Source organism: Conger conger, chromosome 12, assembly GCF_963514075.1.
Source record: "Conger conger chromosome 12, fConCon1.1, whole genome shotgun sequence".
Taxonomy (NCBI): domain Eukaryota; kingdom Metazoa; phylum Chordata; class Actinopteri; order Anguilliformes; family Congridae; genus Conger; species Conger conger.
In genome coordinates, this window is record NC_083771.1 from 30,125,642 (window position 1) to 30,143,247 (window position 17,606).

At 44.6% G+C, this 17,606-nt stretch overlaps 1 protein-coding gene across 2 annotated transcripts; it reads right to left on the reverse strand.

Moving 5' to 3' along the window:
• Positions 1-430: 430 nt before the first annotated feature.
• On the reverse strand, positions 431-12,742 carry LOC133105588 (ras association domain-containing protein 2-like). Of its 2 annotated transcripts, none has more exons than XM_061215784.1 (10): positions 12,538-12,742; positions 6,587-6,669; positions 6,006-6,081; positions 5,286-5,437; positions 4,721-4,815; positions 4,373-4,509; positions 4,086-4,239; positions 3,413-3,534; positions 2,931-3,028; positions 431-1,261 (listed from the first exon to the last, which is right to left on the reverse strand). In XM_061215784.1, exons 2-10 carry the CDS (start codon positions 6,637-6,639, stop codon positions 1,156-1,158), a joined length of 993 nt encoding a protein of 330 aa, XP_061071768.1. In that variant the 5' UTR covers positions 6,640-6,669; positions 12,538-12,742; the 3' UTR covers positions 431-1,155. The 2 variants fall into 2 exon arrangements, with proteins under 2 accessions (XP_061071768.1, XP_061071769.1); XM_061215785.1 differs by lacking the exon at positions 12,538-12,742 and adding an exon at positions 12,139-12,296.
• Between the last annotated feature and the right edge of the window lie 4,864 nt (positions 12,743-17,606).

Here is a 17,606-nt window from a genome sequence, read left to right on the forward strand (position 1 = left end):
ACTCAAGCTTGCGGCGATGCCCGAGATCTGTGCTTCGGTTTGTACCAGGTCAGTGTGTCTCTCAGGGGTTTTGTTTGGATGACGTCGTCACTCCAGCTGCAGCAACCAATCCAAAGCGAGGTAGGACACGGGTGGGCATTCATCATATCCAGACCACCCTCGAGTGCCACTCCTCGCAGCTTCTGATTGGTTTAGAATTGATGACCATGACAAGACCGAGCTTAGCTCGCCTCCTACCCATCTCATTCTCCCTCCCTCCCTGCATCCCTCGCTTCCTGTACCTCCCTGTGCGGTGTCCTTCTTTGGCGGCGAGCGCACATGTTTGATGAAGACTGAGATTTCCTTACATGGGACGGAAATAAAAGGAACAGCAGCAGGAAAAAGAGCAGACCTGCTCCGATTGGCGAAACACCACAGACACTCTGGAGACTCCGCCAGACACGTTTATTACACTTGAATCAGCGTAACACTCAACAAGTCAAAAACATTCACAATTAAGGCATTGTCCTTACCATGGGAGAAATAAAAGGATGTGCCATTTCTCTGATTTAAAAAATACACCAACATACACAAATATTCATAATTTGATACAAAAAATGAAAATAACAGTCAGTCCTTTTAAAGCTACACAAACAACACAAGATGCGTGCACAAACACAATAGAAAATCTCAACATTTGGCCGTGAGCTCCACAGATGTCTTTGTATAGGTGGCTGCACCATATTACAAATTCTTTCAGTCCAAGAATGTTTTCAACTGAACTTCAACTGCTGCAATCAAAATAATAATATGCGTGGGTTGGTGTGCATTCATGCACTGTACACACACGCACTTCTTAAAAACAGGTCCTGATCTCTGGTCCTGCAGAGCTGTGGGGTTTGTTCCATTTGTTAAATTAGGACCCAATTTACACCTATGAGGCCTCTTTAATCGCTCATTTACTGTAAGTAACAATGCAGTAATTTCTCTATATATCCAGCTGTCTTTAGAATCTTTGTGGACCCATATTCGCAATAGTAATGTTTTTATTTTGTGCCATTGAAAAGTAGATGTAATGTGCTTAGCTAAATTTGGTCAGAAAATGAACCCCCATCCCCAAAAAAGTGTAATAGCGCGGGGAGCCTGTTCCATAGCTCAGTGGTAAGGTGAGGGTACCTAGTCCGTACCCTGACCTGATAGAGGCAGTTTGAGCCACACACAGGTGGACCGCTCCGCCAAAGTTTGCAACTGCTTCTCAATGATACAGCGAAGTGATTTGTACCTGAAAAAAGAGTGGAGGAGAGATACAAGAAAGAGGTGAAGATGAATCGCAGAGAGAAAGAGAGAGAGAGAGACTTAGCACATTTGTAAGATCTGGTAGGGCTACAGAATACATTTAGTTTCATGTATGTCTCCCCCTGATGGACAGAACATGGTTCTGCAGCCCTGAAGTTATGGCAAATGTACAACCATATTACAGGTATGCAATGCCTAGCAACTGAGTAGACACTAATATTAAACATACACATGGGAGCAGCCCAGTATACCATGCCATATGCATAAAATGTTTTTCTTTAGAAGCAGAAGTACAGTCCACAGGCACATCAAAGCGATTATGGGTTATGCAGGATTCGTTTTTAGATCCAAAATCGTTTTAGGGGCGACATGGCTCAGGCAGTAAGAGCAGTCGTCTGGCAGTCGGAGGGTTGCCGGTTCGATCCCCCGCCCGGGCTGTGTCGAAGTGTCCCTGAGCAAGACACCTAACCCCTAAATGCTCCTGACGAGCTGGTCGGTGCCTTGCATGGCAGCCAATTGCTGTTGGTGTGTGAGTGTGTGTATGAATGGGTGAATGAGAAGCATCAATTGTACAGCGCTTTGGATAAAGGCGCGTTATGAATGCCAACCATTTACCATTTAGATCCTCCCACGTTTGTTTTCTTTTTATCCTGAGAGTTTTTTTTTTTTTTGCACAGATATGTTTGTCTTTAATGCCTACTTTATTTACTAGGTCATTCACTTGGTCATTTCCTCTTTTGAGACTTTCCTGTTCCAGTAAATTAAAGGAAATTCATTCACACATCCTCAAAATGTGGAACGACTAATTAGAATTACACAGCATATCAGCACTACTCGTAGTCATGGTGATAAATGGTCTGCTGGCCAACCGTGATGTCATACTACTTCAAAGGGAAGCTTACCAGGTCCCTTATGCCAAGAGCAAAGACATGGCATCCTGAGTTACTCTTTCTAATCTAGTCCTTATGTTTCACTTGTGTATATTCTCTTGCAGAGGTAATGTCCTGACCCTCATAGATATCTATGGAATATGACTAGCAGTCTGCACTTTGTATTTTTGCAGTTTGCACAATGTAATTTTGTACTATCCATCCATCCATCCATCCATCCATTATCTTAACCCGCTGATCCTGAACAGGGTTGCAGGGGGCTGGAGGCTATCCCTGCATACATTGGGCGAAAGGCAGGAATACACCCTGGACAGGTCACCAGTCCATCGCAGGGCACAAACACCATTCACTCACACACTCATACCTACGGGCAATTTAGACTCTCCAATCAGCCTAACCTGCATGTCTTTGGACAGTGGGAGGAAACCGGAGTGCCCTGAGGATACCCACGCGAACACGGGGACAATATGCAAACTCCACACAGGGAGGCCCCGGCCAACCAGGATTCAAACCAGGACCTCCTTGCTGTGAGGTGGCAGTGCTACCCACTGCACCATCCGTGCCACCAATTTTGTACTAATACATACAATATATCTACTAACTCAATCTTACTGGCTGAGTAGCAACCATACTTCTCGTTTTTGAAGCCCTGTACCCTTCTAATGTGAGCTTTGAGAGAAAATCTTATGGCACGTCACACCAGTAGTTCATTGAAATACTGTGTGTGCGTGTTCAGGGCTCGGCTATGGGCAGAGAGGGACAAACCTTTTCCGGAGCTTCTGCACCTCCCTGTCCTCCTCCTCTCCCAGTTTGGTGATGAAACTCTGCAACACCGGCATCTCAAACTTGATGTACTGCGCCACCTGCAGGACAGGGATCGCATTACCGCGCTTACAAGTCACTCTGAGACCGAGGACAAGCTGAATGGACAGACACATTGGACCGGTCTGAGTCAAGCATTACATTACATGTTACTTAGCTGATGCTTTTATCCAAAGCAGCTTACAGGTGATTAGACAAATCAGGGGACAATCCCCCTTGAGTAATGTGGGGTTCAGGGCCTTGCTGAAGAGGCCACCAGCTGTGCTGAACTTTTCGTGGCTGCACCAGAGAACCACTCACCTCGTGGGTCCCAGTCATGTACCTTAACCACTATGCTACAGGTTGAGGAAGTGCTGAGAGAGGTTACAATAAAAAATAAAAAAAAGCCCCTGGTCTCAGAGGAAAAGCGGGTGAAAGTGTCTCACGTCGTAGGTGACCTCCTCTCCCAAGTCCTCCTCCATGAGGAAGACCCTGCAGACCTGCTCACACGGGCCCTGCAGCACACGGATGACCAGGGGGTGATCGCTGCGTTTCAGCTTCACTCGCTCTGGGAGAAACACACACACGCTGTTACACACTGCTAAACACACACACACACACACACACACACACACGCTGTTACACACTGCTAAACACACACACACACACACACCCGCTGATACATACTGCTAAACACTGCTAAACACACAGGCACACAGTGCAAACACACACACACACACACAGTTACACCCTGTTACACCCTGTTACATACTGCTAAACACACACACACACACACACACACACACACACTTACACCCTGTTACACACTGCTAAACACACACACATACACACACACACACACACGCTGTTACACACTGCTAAACACACACACACACACACCCGCTGTTACATACTGCTAAACACTGCTAAACACACAGGCACACAGTGCAAACACACACACACACACAGTTACACCCTGTTACACACTGCTAAACACACAGACACACGCTGTTACACACTGCTAAACACCTTTAAACACGCAGGCAGGCAGGCAGGCAGGCAGTGCAAACACACACACACACACACACACACACACACTTCTATCCAGCAGGCACTGACCACCACTGGTGTGTACAAGGTACAAGGTGAAGTCATCAGGGCTGTTCTCGATCTTAAATTTGCTGAGCAGCACACGCAGGACCTGAGGAGTCGTCATACAGCTGTTGATACGGACATTAGTCAGTGTGCCGTAAGCAGGGGTGAACACTGCTGTCTGAGAGAGAGAGAGAAAGAGAGAGAGAGAGGGAGAGGGGGGAGAGAGAGAGCGGGAGAGGGAGAGAGGGAGAGAGAGATTCATGATACCATTCTGAATAGTACAGAGTCGCGTACGCATTGTGTGCTGTTACCTTATGGTTGTAGTAGTGGCCGTTGATGGAAAAGCGATGGCGTCTGATTCGCCGCTGGTCGCTAGGTGATCGCCGGGCTCCCCGCCTCCACACGCCTGCGTCACTTTTAGTCCTCAGGAGCTGTGGGGATTCACCTCCTTTACCAGACAGACAGACAGACAGACAGACAAACAGACAAACAGACAAACAGACAGTGCGGTTTTCATAGGTGGAATACATGGGGTGAATAAGACTGCTTCTGAAGAATAGCAAAGAAAACACAAGCTTGCAGCATGGCCAATCACCCAATCATCATTCGCCACAGCCAACAAAAGCACCAAAACAAATTCCTCTCTCTCCGTCTCTCACCTGCTTCTCCTTCCTCCTTCACAGTGCTGGCATTTGATTGGCTCTCTGACTCTGTCACCTCAACGGTGGGCGGTGCTTGCTGGGAGCCCTCCTTACTGTGGATGGGAAGAGAGACCTATTAGAGCTCATTGTTATCTTCCCCATCATAATAACTCATGATCTCACGTTCATTCGTGAAATACTGCTGCTATACAGCATACCACTGGCATGGCAGGCTTTGTGGATTTCTGTATCCACAGCACATCCAGTAAAACACCACTAAATTGAATTGAAAGAGGGACGGGGTGGTGTGATTGAAAGCTACCAAAAACAAACATGAATGCACAGATATTCATACCCACTCTTGTTCACTAAAAGATAAGGCTGAGAGATTCAACCCTTTTCTGGACAGATATTATGCACACGATAGCACATAATGAGAAATGGGAAGAGCAGGAGTCTGGAATTCTATTCACAGTGCTGCTGGTGATTTTCCCGTACAGTTTGCCATTAGCCCCTGGCTCACCCCATCTCCCTCACTTCCTGTGTTCCGATTGCAAGCCAGCCACCCCATTTGAACCCTGACCTCTGAGCGTCCAGATTGCAGCCCGAGTGCCAGGATGTGGAGGCGGGAGGCGGCCTGATTCGCTCCTTGTCATCCTGCATCTGGAGCCTGATTGGTCGGCGCAGGCCCCAGGAGATGTTGAGCAGCCCCTCCACGATCAGCTCCCCCTCCTCCTGCGCTGGGCAGGACCAGCCACAACACAACACAACACAACTCAATACAACACTGTACAAGGCTGCCACTCAACAACAGCCACAGGAATACACCAGTTCTGCCATTCTGAGGTTCTGAAAGTCTATCCCCACCAGCTTCAGTTTGAAAGGTTACTGAGGCAAATATTGAAAGAATTTAGCAAATACAGTAGAAATTCAAATATAGTTATTTAGAACTTTAAGCTATCTGATCTTAACAACTGCTACTTGTACCATTACAAAAAAGGAGGTTGAGAGAGATACTAGAGTACAGATGACAGATTTTATTTAATCACTAGTTCATTACCATTATCCTCTACTTACTGGCTGTGTGACATGTCTCTACATGTATCTGTGATTTGGTAATATAATATTTCTGTTCTCTTGCCAATAAAGAAGTCTGAATTGGGAAGAAAAAAACGAATATGAGCAGGAGAGAGTGAAAGGAAGCAAGAGAGAGAGAGGGGGAGGGAGGGAGGAAGAGAGAGAATACACCATGCAAGAAAGGAAGCGAGGGAATAGCACAGGAAGAGAGAAGCCTCAGGCTCACCTCCCTGTGTCGGAGTTGGAGCGTCTGTCCCTCATAGTAAAGGTTGTACGTTTTCAGGTGTGACAGCAGAGTGTTCCTGCAACAGACAGAGCGACTATCAGCCCATCGGTCCCGGCACTGACCCAGTATTGGCTCCAGATCTACACTGAAAGGTCCCAAACACCGTTAGCAACAGGCATTGCTTTGCACTTCTGACATGTGCTTAAGTACTCATGCTGAGTGTGACAGAATCAGCTGAATCCCCACTGGTCAGCTTGTCCAGAGCGCTGTAGGAGGAAAAATGTTTTGTGGGAGATGACAGCCTGATAACTAAGGTACTGTACAGTACAGCACACAGGGCACTGTCCATTGGCAGTCACTTAAAAGCATTCAGCTGCTACATGCAATGCTGCACTAGATGCAGTGTACATGCAGTTATGTTTACACATTTTGATTACATAACTTATGTTATGAGCGGAGGGGGCCCCAGAAAATGTATTCCTTCATAAAATGAGATATGGGCCTGCCAGAAGCCTGATGAAGGCTGGGAAGGTTGCCAGATTGACCGCCAGGTGGGTGGCCAGGTTGGAAGCAGGGCTTACTTGCTGACGAATCTGTTCTCCCCGACCTGAACGGAGTCCTGTCCGTCAGCCATCCTCACTCAGCGGAAGCAGCATGGGCGGGGCTGGGGGAGAAGAGGGGCGGGGACAAACAGGCTGATTAACCAATAGCAGAGCTTGTGGAGGTCAAAGACAAAGGCCAGCTCAGAGAGTGGGGATATGCGGCTGTACAGCAGAGAGGGGTCTCATGACACCTCATGACTCTGGGGATAGACAAACCCAGCAGGACAAACACACATTGATCCACACACAGTCACACACATACACACACTCGCACACAGAGAGCAGATGGCTCACATGACTATAGTTATGGGGCAAAGGACTGCACCAGCTCAGAGAGCTGGTTTATAACACAGTAAGTAATGCAAACAGACAGACAGAGACACACGCACAAACTTCCGCAGCTATGTACACACATTAAGAAACATATAAAGTTTAGAGCAGGGAACAGGCGACTTCTCCAATCTTGACTCCTCATATAGTCAAGAGTGCATCAAACCACTATGTCAAGACTGGTCTGGTCTAGTCTCTCCTTCCACTCCAAGAGCCAGTTAGCCATTCCAAGCATTCCGATACCCCTCTCTCAAACACATTACATTTCATTACATTACAAGGCATTTAGCAGACGCTCTTATCCAGAGCGACATACAATGAAGTGCAGATCGAACACAGGAACAAGTGTGAAGAGGACCCTAGAGGACAGTAGGGTTCTGAGTCCTAGCATGACCATACAGAAACACACTGGCACCACATTATTCTTCCTCTTACTGTTCCGGAGTTCAGGAGACCTTATCCAGGGAGATGAGGCACATCTTAAATCTTTACACACGGTCGATGCGCATAGATGGCTGTTCACTGAAGCAATGCAGAATAAGGGCAATACTGAAGGGTGCAACAGCAGGACTCAGGCCACCCGCCCCACTCCTCTGCTTCCCTGAGCATAAACCTTTGGCTCCAGGCATCTCCCTGCCCTCCACACCTCCAGCCCTGGATCACACACGTTTCAAATTGTCAATCTCTTTACACGTCGGCAGAATTGAGGAAGTTATGCACGTGTAAAATGCTTTGGATTAAAAGCGTCTGCTAAATGACTAAAATGTGAATATAAACATGCTACTAACTGCCACACACCGCTGTATTAATTAAGAATGTTTGTTCTAAATATTGGTGAAGTTAGGTGTCGGTATTGTGTGGAAGTTTCACTGGTGTCATAAGAGTTTTTTTGTTCATTTAAACACAGTGCTTGACCCAGGTATGAACAGCACACTGGCCGAACACACTAACCCTAACCGCAGGGCTGCAGCTACAGGGGTGAACAGCCGAACGACTGCGTGTTCGACTCCACGGGGCCTGTAGGACACTGACCCTGCTTTAACTCTGGAGCCCTGCCAGACAGCTGTCTGTACACCACACTGCGCTACCGTTCCATTCGGCTGCGCTTCACTGCGTGTCTCTACAGTACTGATCCTCTGCAACAGGAAAGGCTGTCACTTGCCAGTGATGTCACATCCTGCCACTGGTAATAAGCTGCTGGTGTAAAGTTCTACAACAGCCAGGTCAATGAATCCATCACACAGAGTCACAGGCATTCTCAGGTGAAGAGCTACAATTCTGCTGAGCTTCGATACATCTGCTCCTCTACAATAGGAATCTCCACCGCCTACCAGTGACATCACATCCTGCTGAGAAATGTGAGAAATGCTAAGGCAGCCAGATGTTTATAAGGTCTCCAAAGGACATGATGAGGTAAACAATAAATGAGTGTGTGATGTCACGAGTTAAAGGAAGAGGGTCAAAATCTGAGGTAATTGATTAGTTGAACTGGAAACACAGCCAAAGTTTCTCTCAGAAAGATCCCTCTTGGAGATCCTCTCCTCCCCCTCACCCTCCCAGTGAGGCTCTTCCTTTTTGGCTGGGCTCACAGGGGAAGTAAAGGCTATTCGATAATCACAGACTTCCCCCTGCAGACCGTTACATGTGAAAGCACTGCATTTGAACACACTACATACACCCATTGACATAAACAGACAAATGTGCACAAACATAGAGGTATACGAATACATACACACACACACAACTGTACTCACAACACAACAAGGCAAAAACACAAGCACGTGCAAATATGGCACACACAAATATACAGGCACACAAGCTCACATGCAGAGACACACAAAGCCGCATGCACACACAAGAACACACAAGAACACACAAGAACACACAAAACGTATAGCAACTGTAAACGGTTCCATTTCAACACACGGTTCATACAATCAGAATGCACCGTTCATGGCAGTATTAAATATTAACACCAATCAAAACCAGCGCACACTACCGTGCTATGAATATTTCAGCACCTGCATCGGGTCCCGTCAGACACGTGCTCCGCGGAGCTGCAGTTTAACCCCTTACCATCCGCAGTCTCCTGTCCCCCACAATGCATCATCTACAGGCACTCTGTGAGCAACAGGACTGGGTTCCTCTCCATTTCAAATCAGTCCAGGAAATTCATTTCAAATTGAATATGTTTTCTGAATTGACAACATTGGAATTGAGAATGGACAATTTCATTACCTAACCCTAAGCAGGGTTCAGTTCCTTTTCAAGTCAGTGAATCCAGGATTTTAATTTCCCAAAATGCTCTATGTGGAATTTCTGAACGCTATTGGTCAGTGATTGGCTGAAAATTGGCGGAGGCGGGGCTTCCTCTGAGCCACAGGTCTGGGAAATCTCTAAGTCTTTGAATTATCTGCAGATGCAGACGCTGGCACAGGTTTGGTTCTCTGGCTCAGATAAGACATGGCTAGTATGAGTCTGTGGATAAACTGAAGTGAAATTAAACTGAACAACACTCACACACTCACTGACACACACACACACTCTCACACACTCTCACACACACTGCCTGTCGCTATCTTATGGTTGTAGTAGTGACCATTGATTGAGAACCGATGCAGACTCATTTGCTGAGAGAGATCGGGGGGGGGGGTGGGGGGTAGGGAGTTTCATACACTGGAGACACACTAATTATGAACACAGACACACTAACATAGCCAAAGTAAATACATATCTCTCTCTCTCTCTCTCTCTCTCTCTCACACACACACACACACACACACACACACACACACACACACACACAGTGACCACTTTATTAGGTAGACCTGTACATCAGCTTGTTAATGCAAATATTTAATCAGCCAATCATGTGGCAGCAACTAATGCATAAAAGCATGCAGGCGTGGTGAAGAAGTTCAGCTGTTTTTCAGACTGAATGTCAGAATGGGGAAGAAATGTGATCCAAGTGACTTTGACAGTGGAATGAGTGTTCATGCCAGACAGGGTGGTCTGAATATCTCAGAAATTCCTGATCTCCTGGGTTTGCAGAGAATGGAGTGAAAAACAAAAAACATCCAGTGAGCAGCAGTTCTGCAGACAAAAACATATATATATATGTATATATAAACACACACATGCACACGCACACACACACACACACACACACACACACACCTCAGCCGTGTGTCCAGTATTTGCTAGGAGAAAGTTTAAAGTAAAGTCTGACAAACATCTGGCCAGCAGCCTTCCTGCACAGTTTCCATCTGAAACTAGAGACATTGGAGGAGTTTACTGGAACCTGCCCCAGAAATAGAGCTTTCTCCAGGGGTATTGCTGCAGCTCGTTTTCAAAAGGCCAATCAGAGAGCACCAGGAGATTGTTCTGCCTCCCTGCGGACCTGCCCTCTACCCTCTCCTTTTGCCCTCTTCTCCCTCACGCTCCATCCATCACTCTCCCTCTTTCTCCTATCGACGCTCGTCCACTTCTGCCTCCATCCCCCCCCAACTCCGTTCTCCCTCACAATGCTCCCTCTGACATTCACATTTCCAGACACTCTCACCCAGAGCAACTAACAACTTCTGACACTGTATCCGTTTCTACAGCGTGGTACTTACTGAAGCAGACTATTTATTTTAAGGACAGTTTCCTCTCTGTTGCTCTCCATTTGACCTATTAATTTCCTGCTGTTGAATGCTGATCCTATCTCCCTCTCTCAGTCTGCGACCCCCTTCGCTCTCAGTACGATTCACTCACAACACTCTTCCGCCCTCCATCGATTTCTCTCAAATGCCACTCTTTTCAGCAGGAGTGAATGATTGTGATAGAATGACAGGGTGGCAGAAGCCTCTCTGGGCTAATTTACATCAACTACTACCCCTTTCATTCATAGCCAAGAAATTGAATTTCTATTAGATGCTTTAACAATATGAGGAAGACACAAACCACTAGCCATTAGGAGGGAGGAACTCAAAAATTGACAGAATGGTATGGTGATATAACGGTTAGGGAACTGGGCATGCAAATCACAGGCGGCAGGTTCCCTTTGACCAAGGTTCTTTGCCTGAACTGCTTCCGTTTAGAACTATAGTATGTGAACGACAGCAGACCATTGGCTGGGAGAGGGACCTAGCTGTTGTTGCCATGGTGACCCTCATAACAGTTGAGGATGCAGTGCCAGCAATCGAGTTGGGCTCTGCTGCTTTTTACTCGTTCGATGACCAGAAAGTTTAAATGCACTAATGGTCTGCTGAGCTGTTGGTTCAGTCAAACTGTGTAAAAAAAAAAAAACAACCTTAACATTTCATCACCACATCAGAAACCATTGTATTAATTAGTTTCCATGTTCCCAAACAACAATTACCATTAGAGGTCACACTGACCCAGAGAGATTCTGCACGGCTACATTTTCCACATAGTCTGTACACTTCTTGAAGAAATTCAGGTTAGAAATTTATTTCTTGTGGGATACAACAGGCCTGCCAATATTGCATACCATTCCATGTGGGGAGCCTGGGATTTGAATGAAAACCCTCCTGGTTAAAGCCGTAACCACGTTACGCAGCCAAAATAATAAAAGTAACAACTCTCTCCCCCTCCCCCATTATTATATAAAAAATATATAATAATAGTAATAATAATAATAATAATGATAATAATAATAATTAAAACAATACCTGAGAACGATTTGAGCCTTTGCACATTACTCTGTTGCAGTAAGATTATCTGATACCGGGGTGACCAACAGCTTCCATTTTCATTTTCATACATTTTTCATATAGGTTTCATATCTATAGAAAGGCTTGAGCTTAAATTTAGGAGAATCACAGCTCCTCCAATAGGTCTGAACTGCTCAGCTAGCATACCAAACTGTTGCATAAGCACTCAGCGATCAAGCTAACATCAAAGACTCAGCGAGCTCCTTACATTAAGTGTTCTATTTGATTTCCATAGCCGACAATATAAAAAGCCTGGACATTGACACTTGTCGAGATTAGCTACCTGTACGGCCTCGGCTCTGTAACATACAAAAATATGTTGAGTGTAATTTGGCCTTTGCAGATCAATGTGGATTTCCGTTTGCTCATCTTCAACGGAAATATTGGCACGCGCTATTACGTAAACCCGACAGCAATGTAAATCCAAAACAGTTGCGAACAACTTCTTGGTTAAATCTCAGTCAGATTTCCAGCACGGGTTACCGGTGTATTGACGCACGAGTCAGGCGATGGAAGGTATTCCTAGAACGGCAAATGTCTTCGCCCTGATTGATGGAAGAATTTGAAGAACCGAATCCCTCTACGTCCCCTCTGGATCACGCTGGCTATCGTAGACACGCTCCACGAAAAAACTTTCCACTTCCTTTGCGCAATTAATCAAAGCGTTGCTCTCTGGTGGGCGATAAAGCCACTATGCTATCAAACTATGCACAAGCAACGCACAGTACCAGCTGGTTTGAAGATACTGACTAAACTGATCAGCCTCAAACCTGAGTCCATCGTGTAACCGTTAACAGGTAAGCGTATAACTACCCCCCCCCCCCAACGTGAAACATGTTCTTCCACGTAAGTTACATAGAAGCATATATGTACAACACTTACTTGGATTTGTGGGCGATTTCCCCTTATAAAAATCGTAGTAATCGCGATGGGAGGGGTGCGAGCAGCAAGCGCGTCCCTGACGCGTGTCACCTCACTGGTGCCGTCAGCTTCTGGTGGCGTTCTGCTCGGTTCTGGTGCGCGCAAAGGACAGGAATCAGTGTGCGCGAGCCCCCCGAGCTATCAGCTGTACTGGGTTCCTCAAAGCACCATCAGCCAATCCGTGTCTCGCCTGACGCCCCTTTGTTTGTACCACTGCCCAACAAGAGTGGAGATAAAGCGACGGAAGGAACCGCGAAAACAATGCGCTCATTTGACACATATTGCTACATGTTGTTGGAACAATCAATGCGTGTCTCGACAAGAGTACTTAGGTATGCGTAAATTGGCCTGAATATGACATCAGGTCGACGCGAAAACTGCATTCTCGACAGATTTCTTGATAGAAAACGGGATTGTTACACGTTTTCTTTTGGAAATGCGCTACTCTGCAGCATGCACGGATAACATCGTCTTGTATATTTCCTGCGGTTTTACTCGTCCACATAGCAGGTAATTAAACTCATTTCCCATTTTTCTTATAATTTCCCAACCTCCTTACAAAGACATTACATTCGATTTTTATTTTATCCAATACACCGTTGACCTATACAGAAAGAAAAAGCTTAGACCAATATCCAAATATATGTATTTCCGACACTCGCTTTCATGGACACCATTCAATTGCAGGGGGTGTAACGTTTGCCCAGAGACCCATTTCGCCAGAATTCCCTTCACCTCAGGAGTCACAAAGTAAAGCAAGTTACTATTCACGACAGGAACTGCACAGTAAAACGGCTCCCCCACTGAGCTTAACCTAGAAATTGACACTCTTCACAGTTCACTACGTCATCGGTTTAATGGGGCGTCAGTGGTGTATAATGGTTTGGGAATTGGACTTGTACCGTTAAGAGAGGCGTTAAAAAATAATTGCTTTGCAGAATATCCAGTTGTGTGTACGAATGTAATCTGATTAGATCCATCAATTAAAAAATTAAAATTTTTGTTAGTTTTAGAGATTTGTACAGCTCTCTGGTACTGTGGACTCCAGCTGTGCACTGAACACATTACTCCAAGACAACAAACACACTGGAACAAGTTTTTACATGGTCAATAATGCAGTCAGAGTATATTAATTCTGTAGCATCTTTTATTAAATAGGTTTTCATTCATCATTGTCTGAATAAAACATTTGTTGCTACAGTTAGTATACACAATGTGTGTGGTCCAGGAATTTACAGCACGTTTCTGTAACATACATCTTCTATACATTTACGTTTCTTTTAAAGTGTCATATTCAATATTCTTTTCTCTTTACAAATTATCAATATGAAATTGAAAGCAACAATATAAAAATACTGTGGAACAAAAAAAAAAAAATCTACCAAGCAGACAAAATAATCGAAATTTCCACCAAACTACAGATTTGTTTTTTTACAAATAAGCCAACAGGACTCACTTTTTCTTAAATAGAGAAGTAACAGAGACAGATTTCTTCACAGAAAGTTGATTTGAAATGGTGATCTTCATCCCTGGTCCTGAACAGTCATGGGGTCTGTTGATACATATTACTCAGCTCTCGTCTTATCAATCAAAGCACAATTATACAGTTAACTTGCCTCACCTGGATTCCTGGGTCTGAACTGGTTGTTAATTTCAAGGTAAAAATAATAATAAATAAATATCAGCCTATGGCTTTCCAGGACCACAGATGAAGACCAATAGTTTAATGCACAGATGCATTTTTTCATACAAACATTAGAGTGTAAATATACATTTGATATATATTTATATTAAAAAAAAAAAATCAAATTCTTGCAAAATGAAAGAAAATGTCTTGTATATTGTATACATCTTTCCCTTCCAAATAACTGAAAGGATTTTTACATCTAGCCCACGATCCACCCGCCCTTCATCACTGCATCGGTCACCTCAGACTCCAGCAGAAGAGCAAGTAAAACTGCATCGACATTTGCCAATCCGGGACAGAATTCTGCTGCCTTTATCTCCAGACTTGCTGATTGGCTGCTTTACTCATGATTGACAAGAGCTGTAACTGAAGGTGGGAAAGTGGAGGGAACACATACAAGCCAATCGGAGACTGGAGGAGTCGCTTACAAATCAGTGCGACGACTATATGAAAGAGGGCTTGTTTAAGTGGGCAGCCAGCACCATTCCTGTATAAATATGCTAATACTTGAGTGTTTAAAAAGGCATGTAAAACAGAACAGATAATTTTACTACTAATATGAGAGTGAGGTTTCACAAACCTGAAAAGGGGGGGTGGGGGGGGCAGAGCTACTATGCGCTTGCCAATCACTGGCAGTTACAGTATCTCACTATCCAATCACTGTGATCCCAGCACACACTGGGCATAGTTACTTCACAATATCTTGCTGAACAAAATGGACTGTTGTTTGAACCTCAGAGTGTGTGTGTGTGTGTGCGTGCATGCGTGTGTGTGTGTGTAAGTATTTGTACGCACCTCTATAAGATAGTGCAAATGTATTTCCCTCCTCAACAGGCAAGCAAATGGATTTGAAACTTCAAAATATAAGCTATGCAATAAAAACACAGCTCTCAATGTATACAAAACCCCCCCATAATTTCCCACCGATTAGTTTCCATGCTGTAATGCAATATCCAAGATCTGTAGAATAGGGATGCACAATAATATCAGGATCACATTGGCATCAGTCAATAACTAGAAACAAACATTTTGGTATGCCGCATACATACAACAGAGAGGAGAGGCAATTGACGATGCTGTAAATTAAGAGTGATGGTCCTGGTCCTAGCTCAGTGATAGTCCTCTGAACCTCTTTTTATTTATGTTTAATTTATCATTTTTATCAGCTAAACTCACAAGCAAAACAGCACTCTGCTCAACAGCACAGTAGACATATTTTGTTATACAAATAAAGTGAGCAACATTTCCTTCATAAGTTGACATCACTACTTCCTCTCCTCCTCTAGATTCATGGATGAAAACAATCTGCTTCGGATGTGCCCACAGCTGTAGGGCCCTTGAGCAAGGCCCTTGTCCCCTTCTAGTCAATTGTAAGTCACTTTGGATAAAAGCTAAATAACAAATTATTTCATTGGGACGTCTCATTACCAAAGTGAAAGGATTTATCCAGCATCAACAACTCCCACCCATCGGATAATTCAATTCTGTGAGATGCACGGTGGTCAAGAGGATATCAGGTTGCCGAATGAACAGCTGCATCAATAACCAATTTGAAAAGGGCGCTGTTCAATATTCCTCTCAGTGGACCATACCAAGAGGCCGTCTGGCAAGACTGGGGCAAGGAGAAGAAAAGGACAGCAAACCAGTGCTTCAAGGACCGACCAATGACTGTGCTCCCTCAAATACTCAAAACTGGTGATTGGGTGTCTTTGAAACCGATGGCTACAGCAACACGGGACATGTGACGTAACAGATCCCGACGTACAGTACGGCTTCATGGTTACAGTCTCTACGGAGCGTGCAGGAGTGATGTCATCCTGCCAGGCTGCACTGCCCCCTTCAGCCAATCAAAGACAGGAGGTCAGGGTGGGGGAGCAATCACCTGGCTGGTAGCGTGTAGATCACCCGACTGACTCAAGGTCAGCTCAACTGGCTGTTCCCCTGCTGCCCAGGAGGAGGGGAACAGATTTTATTTTGGTGCAATGTCTCTTCCAGCTCTGAGACAGTCAATGCCTGCCGCATTTACATTTTACATTTACATTTTTGTCATTTGGCAGACACTTTTAATCCAAAGCAATTTACGAGTGCATAGGTTCTACCACAAGTCAAAGCATCACATCCAGAACTAGGAAAATACACATGCAATTTTAGGATAGGGATAGGGATATCAGAAAGAAGGGCGGGGAAAATCAGGAGGGAGGACTAAGGTAGAGTTTGAAAAGGTGTGTTTTGAGTCTGCGTCGAAATAGGGGGATGGATTCTGCTGTCCTGACAGTGGTAGGCAAGTCATTCCACCACTGAGGAAACAGAACGGAAAACAGGCGTGAACGTGCAGCTCGACCGCCAGGTGCATGTAGAGAGGGAACATTTGCCACAAGATTATATAAAATTAAATAAAAAAGATAAAATAACAGCTTCAAACCTTATTTTGACCAAAAGATTGTACAGTACAATGGAGAACATTATGTACTATAGAAAATAAAAAATTATAAATATATATTTTTTAAGATGTGCATTAGTAAAAACCATTTTATTGTTATGGTGATAGGGAAAACCAGAACAATATTCTTTCGGGTTTTCCGGGAGACAGCTGTATAAAATCAGCTCAAGCCCCTTCTGATATCCAGTTATTCTATTCCCCAGTGAACTCCAATAGTCCAGTGAACCATAGTGAAGACGGTTAAACTGAAATCGTCCAATACAGCTCTTTGTCTTATTTGGTTTTGTATTCATTGTATTCATTGATTCATTCCATATTGTTTGTAGGTGCATATCCAAATTTTCAGACCTGAAACTGAGACACATTGAAGCGCCTGTTATGTACTTGATCAGGCCGCACATTTTGGGTTACGCTGTCAAATAAAAGTATAGATTAAAACCACTGTTTTAACCTTAGGCAACTGTGGAATAGACTAATCCCTAACCAAATGAAGCTGTTTGTCACTAGGACACCATAATGCTATTTTCTAACCGTATAAATGATTGAAATTAATGACTTAATGATTATTTGTACTCATGAAATTCATACAACAGCCTTTTTAATTTTGAGCTTCTAACTAGTGTCAAATGCTAATTGTTTTTTAAATGTATTTTAAAAAATGTATTTTACCGCAAGTATTATTCAGATGTGATGCTGTCTGATTTTTAGAACCTACTTCCTGTGGGCAATATGCCATGGAGCTGCAGCCAAAGGCAGTGGTTAAGGTACATGACTGGGACACGCCAGGTTGGTGGTTCGATCCCCAGTGTAGCCACAATAAGATCCTTACACCTGTTGCACCCTTGAGCAAGGCCCTTAACCCTGCATTGCTCCAGGAGAGCTTAGTCTAATCAACTGTATGTC

Coding starts and splice junctions, on each gene's coding strand:
- LOC133105588 (XM_061215784.1), bottom strand. CDS start 6,639: ATGGCTGACGGACAGGACTCCGTTCAGGTCGGGGAGAACAGATTCGTC. Junction 6,082..6,586: donor GAGAACAGATTCGTCAGCAA/GTAAGCCCTGCT, acceptor TGTCTGTTGCAG/GAACACTCTGCTGTCACACC. Junction 4,816..5,285: donor TGCAATCTGGACGCTCAGAG/GTCAGGGTTCAA, acceptor TCCCATCCACAG/TAAGGAGGGCTCCCAGCAAG.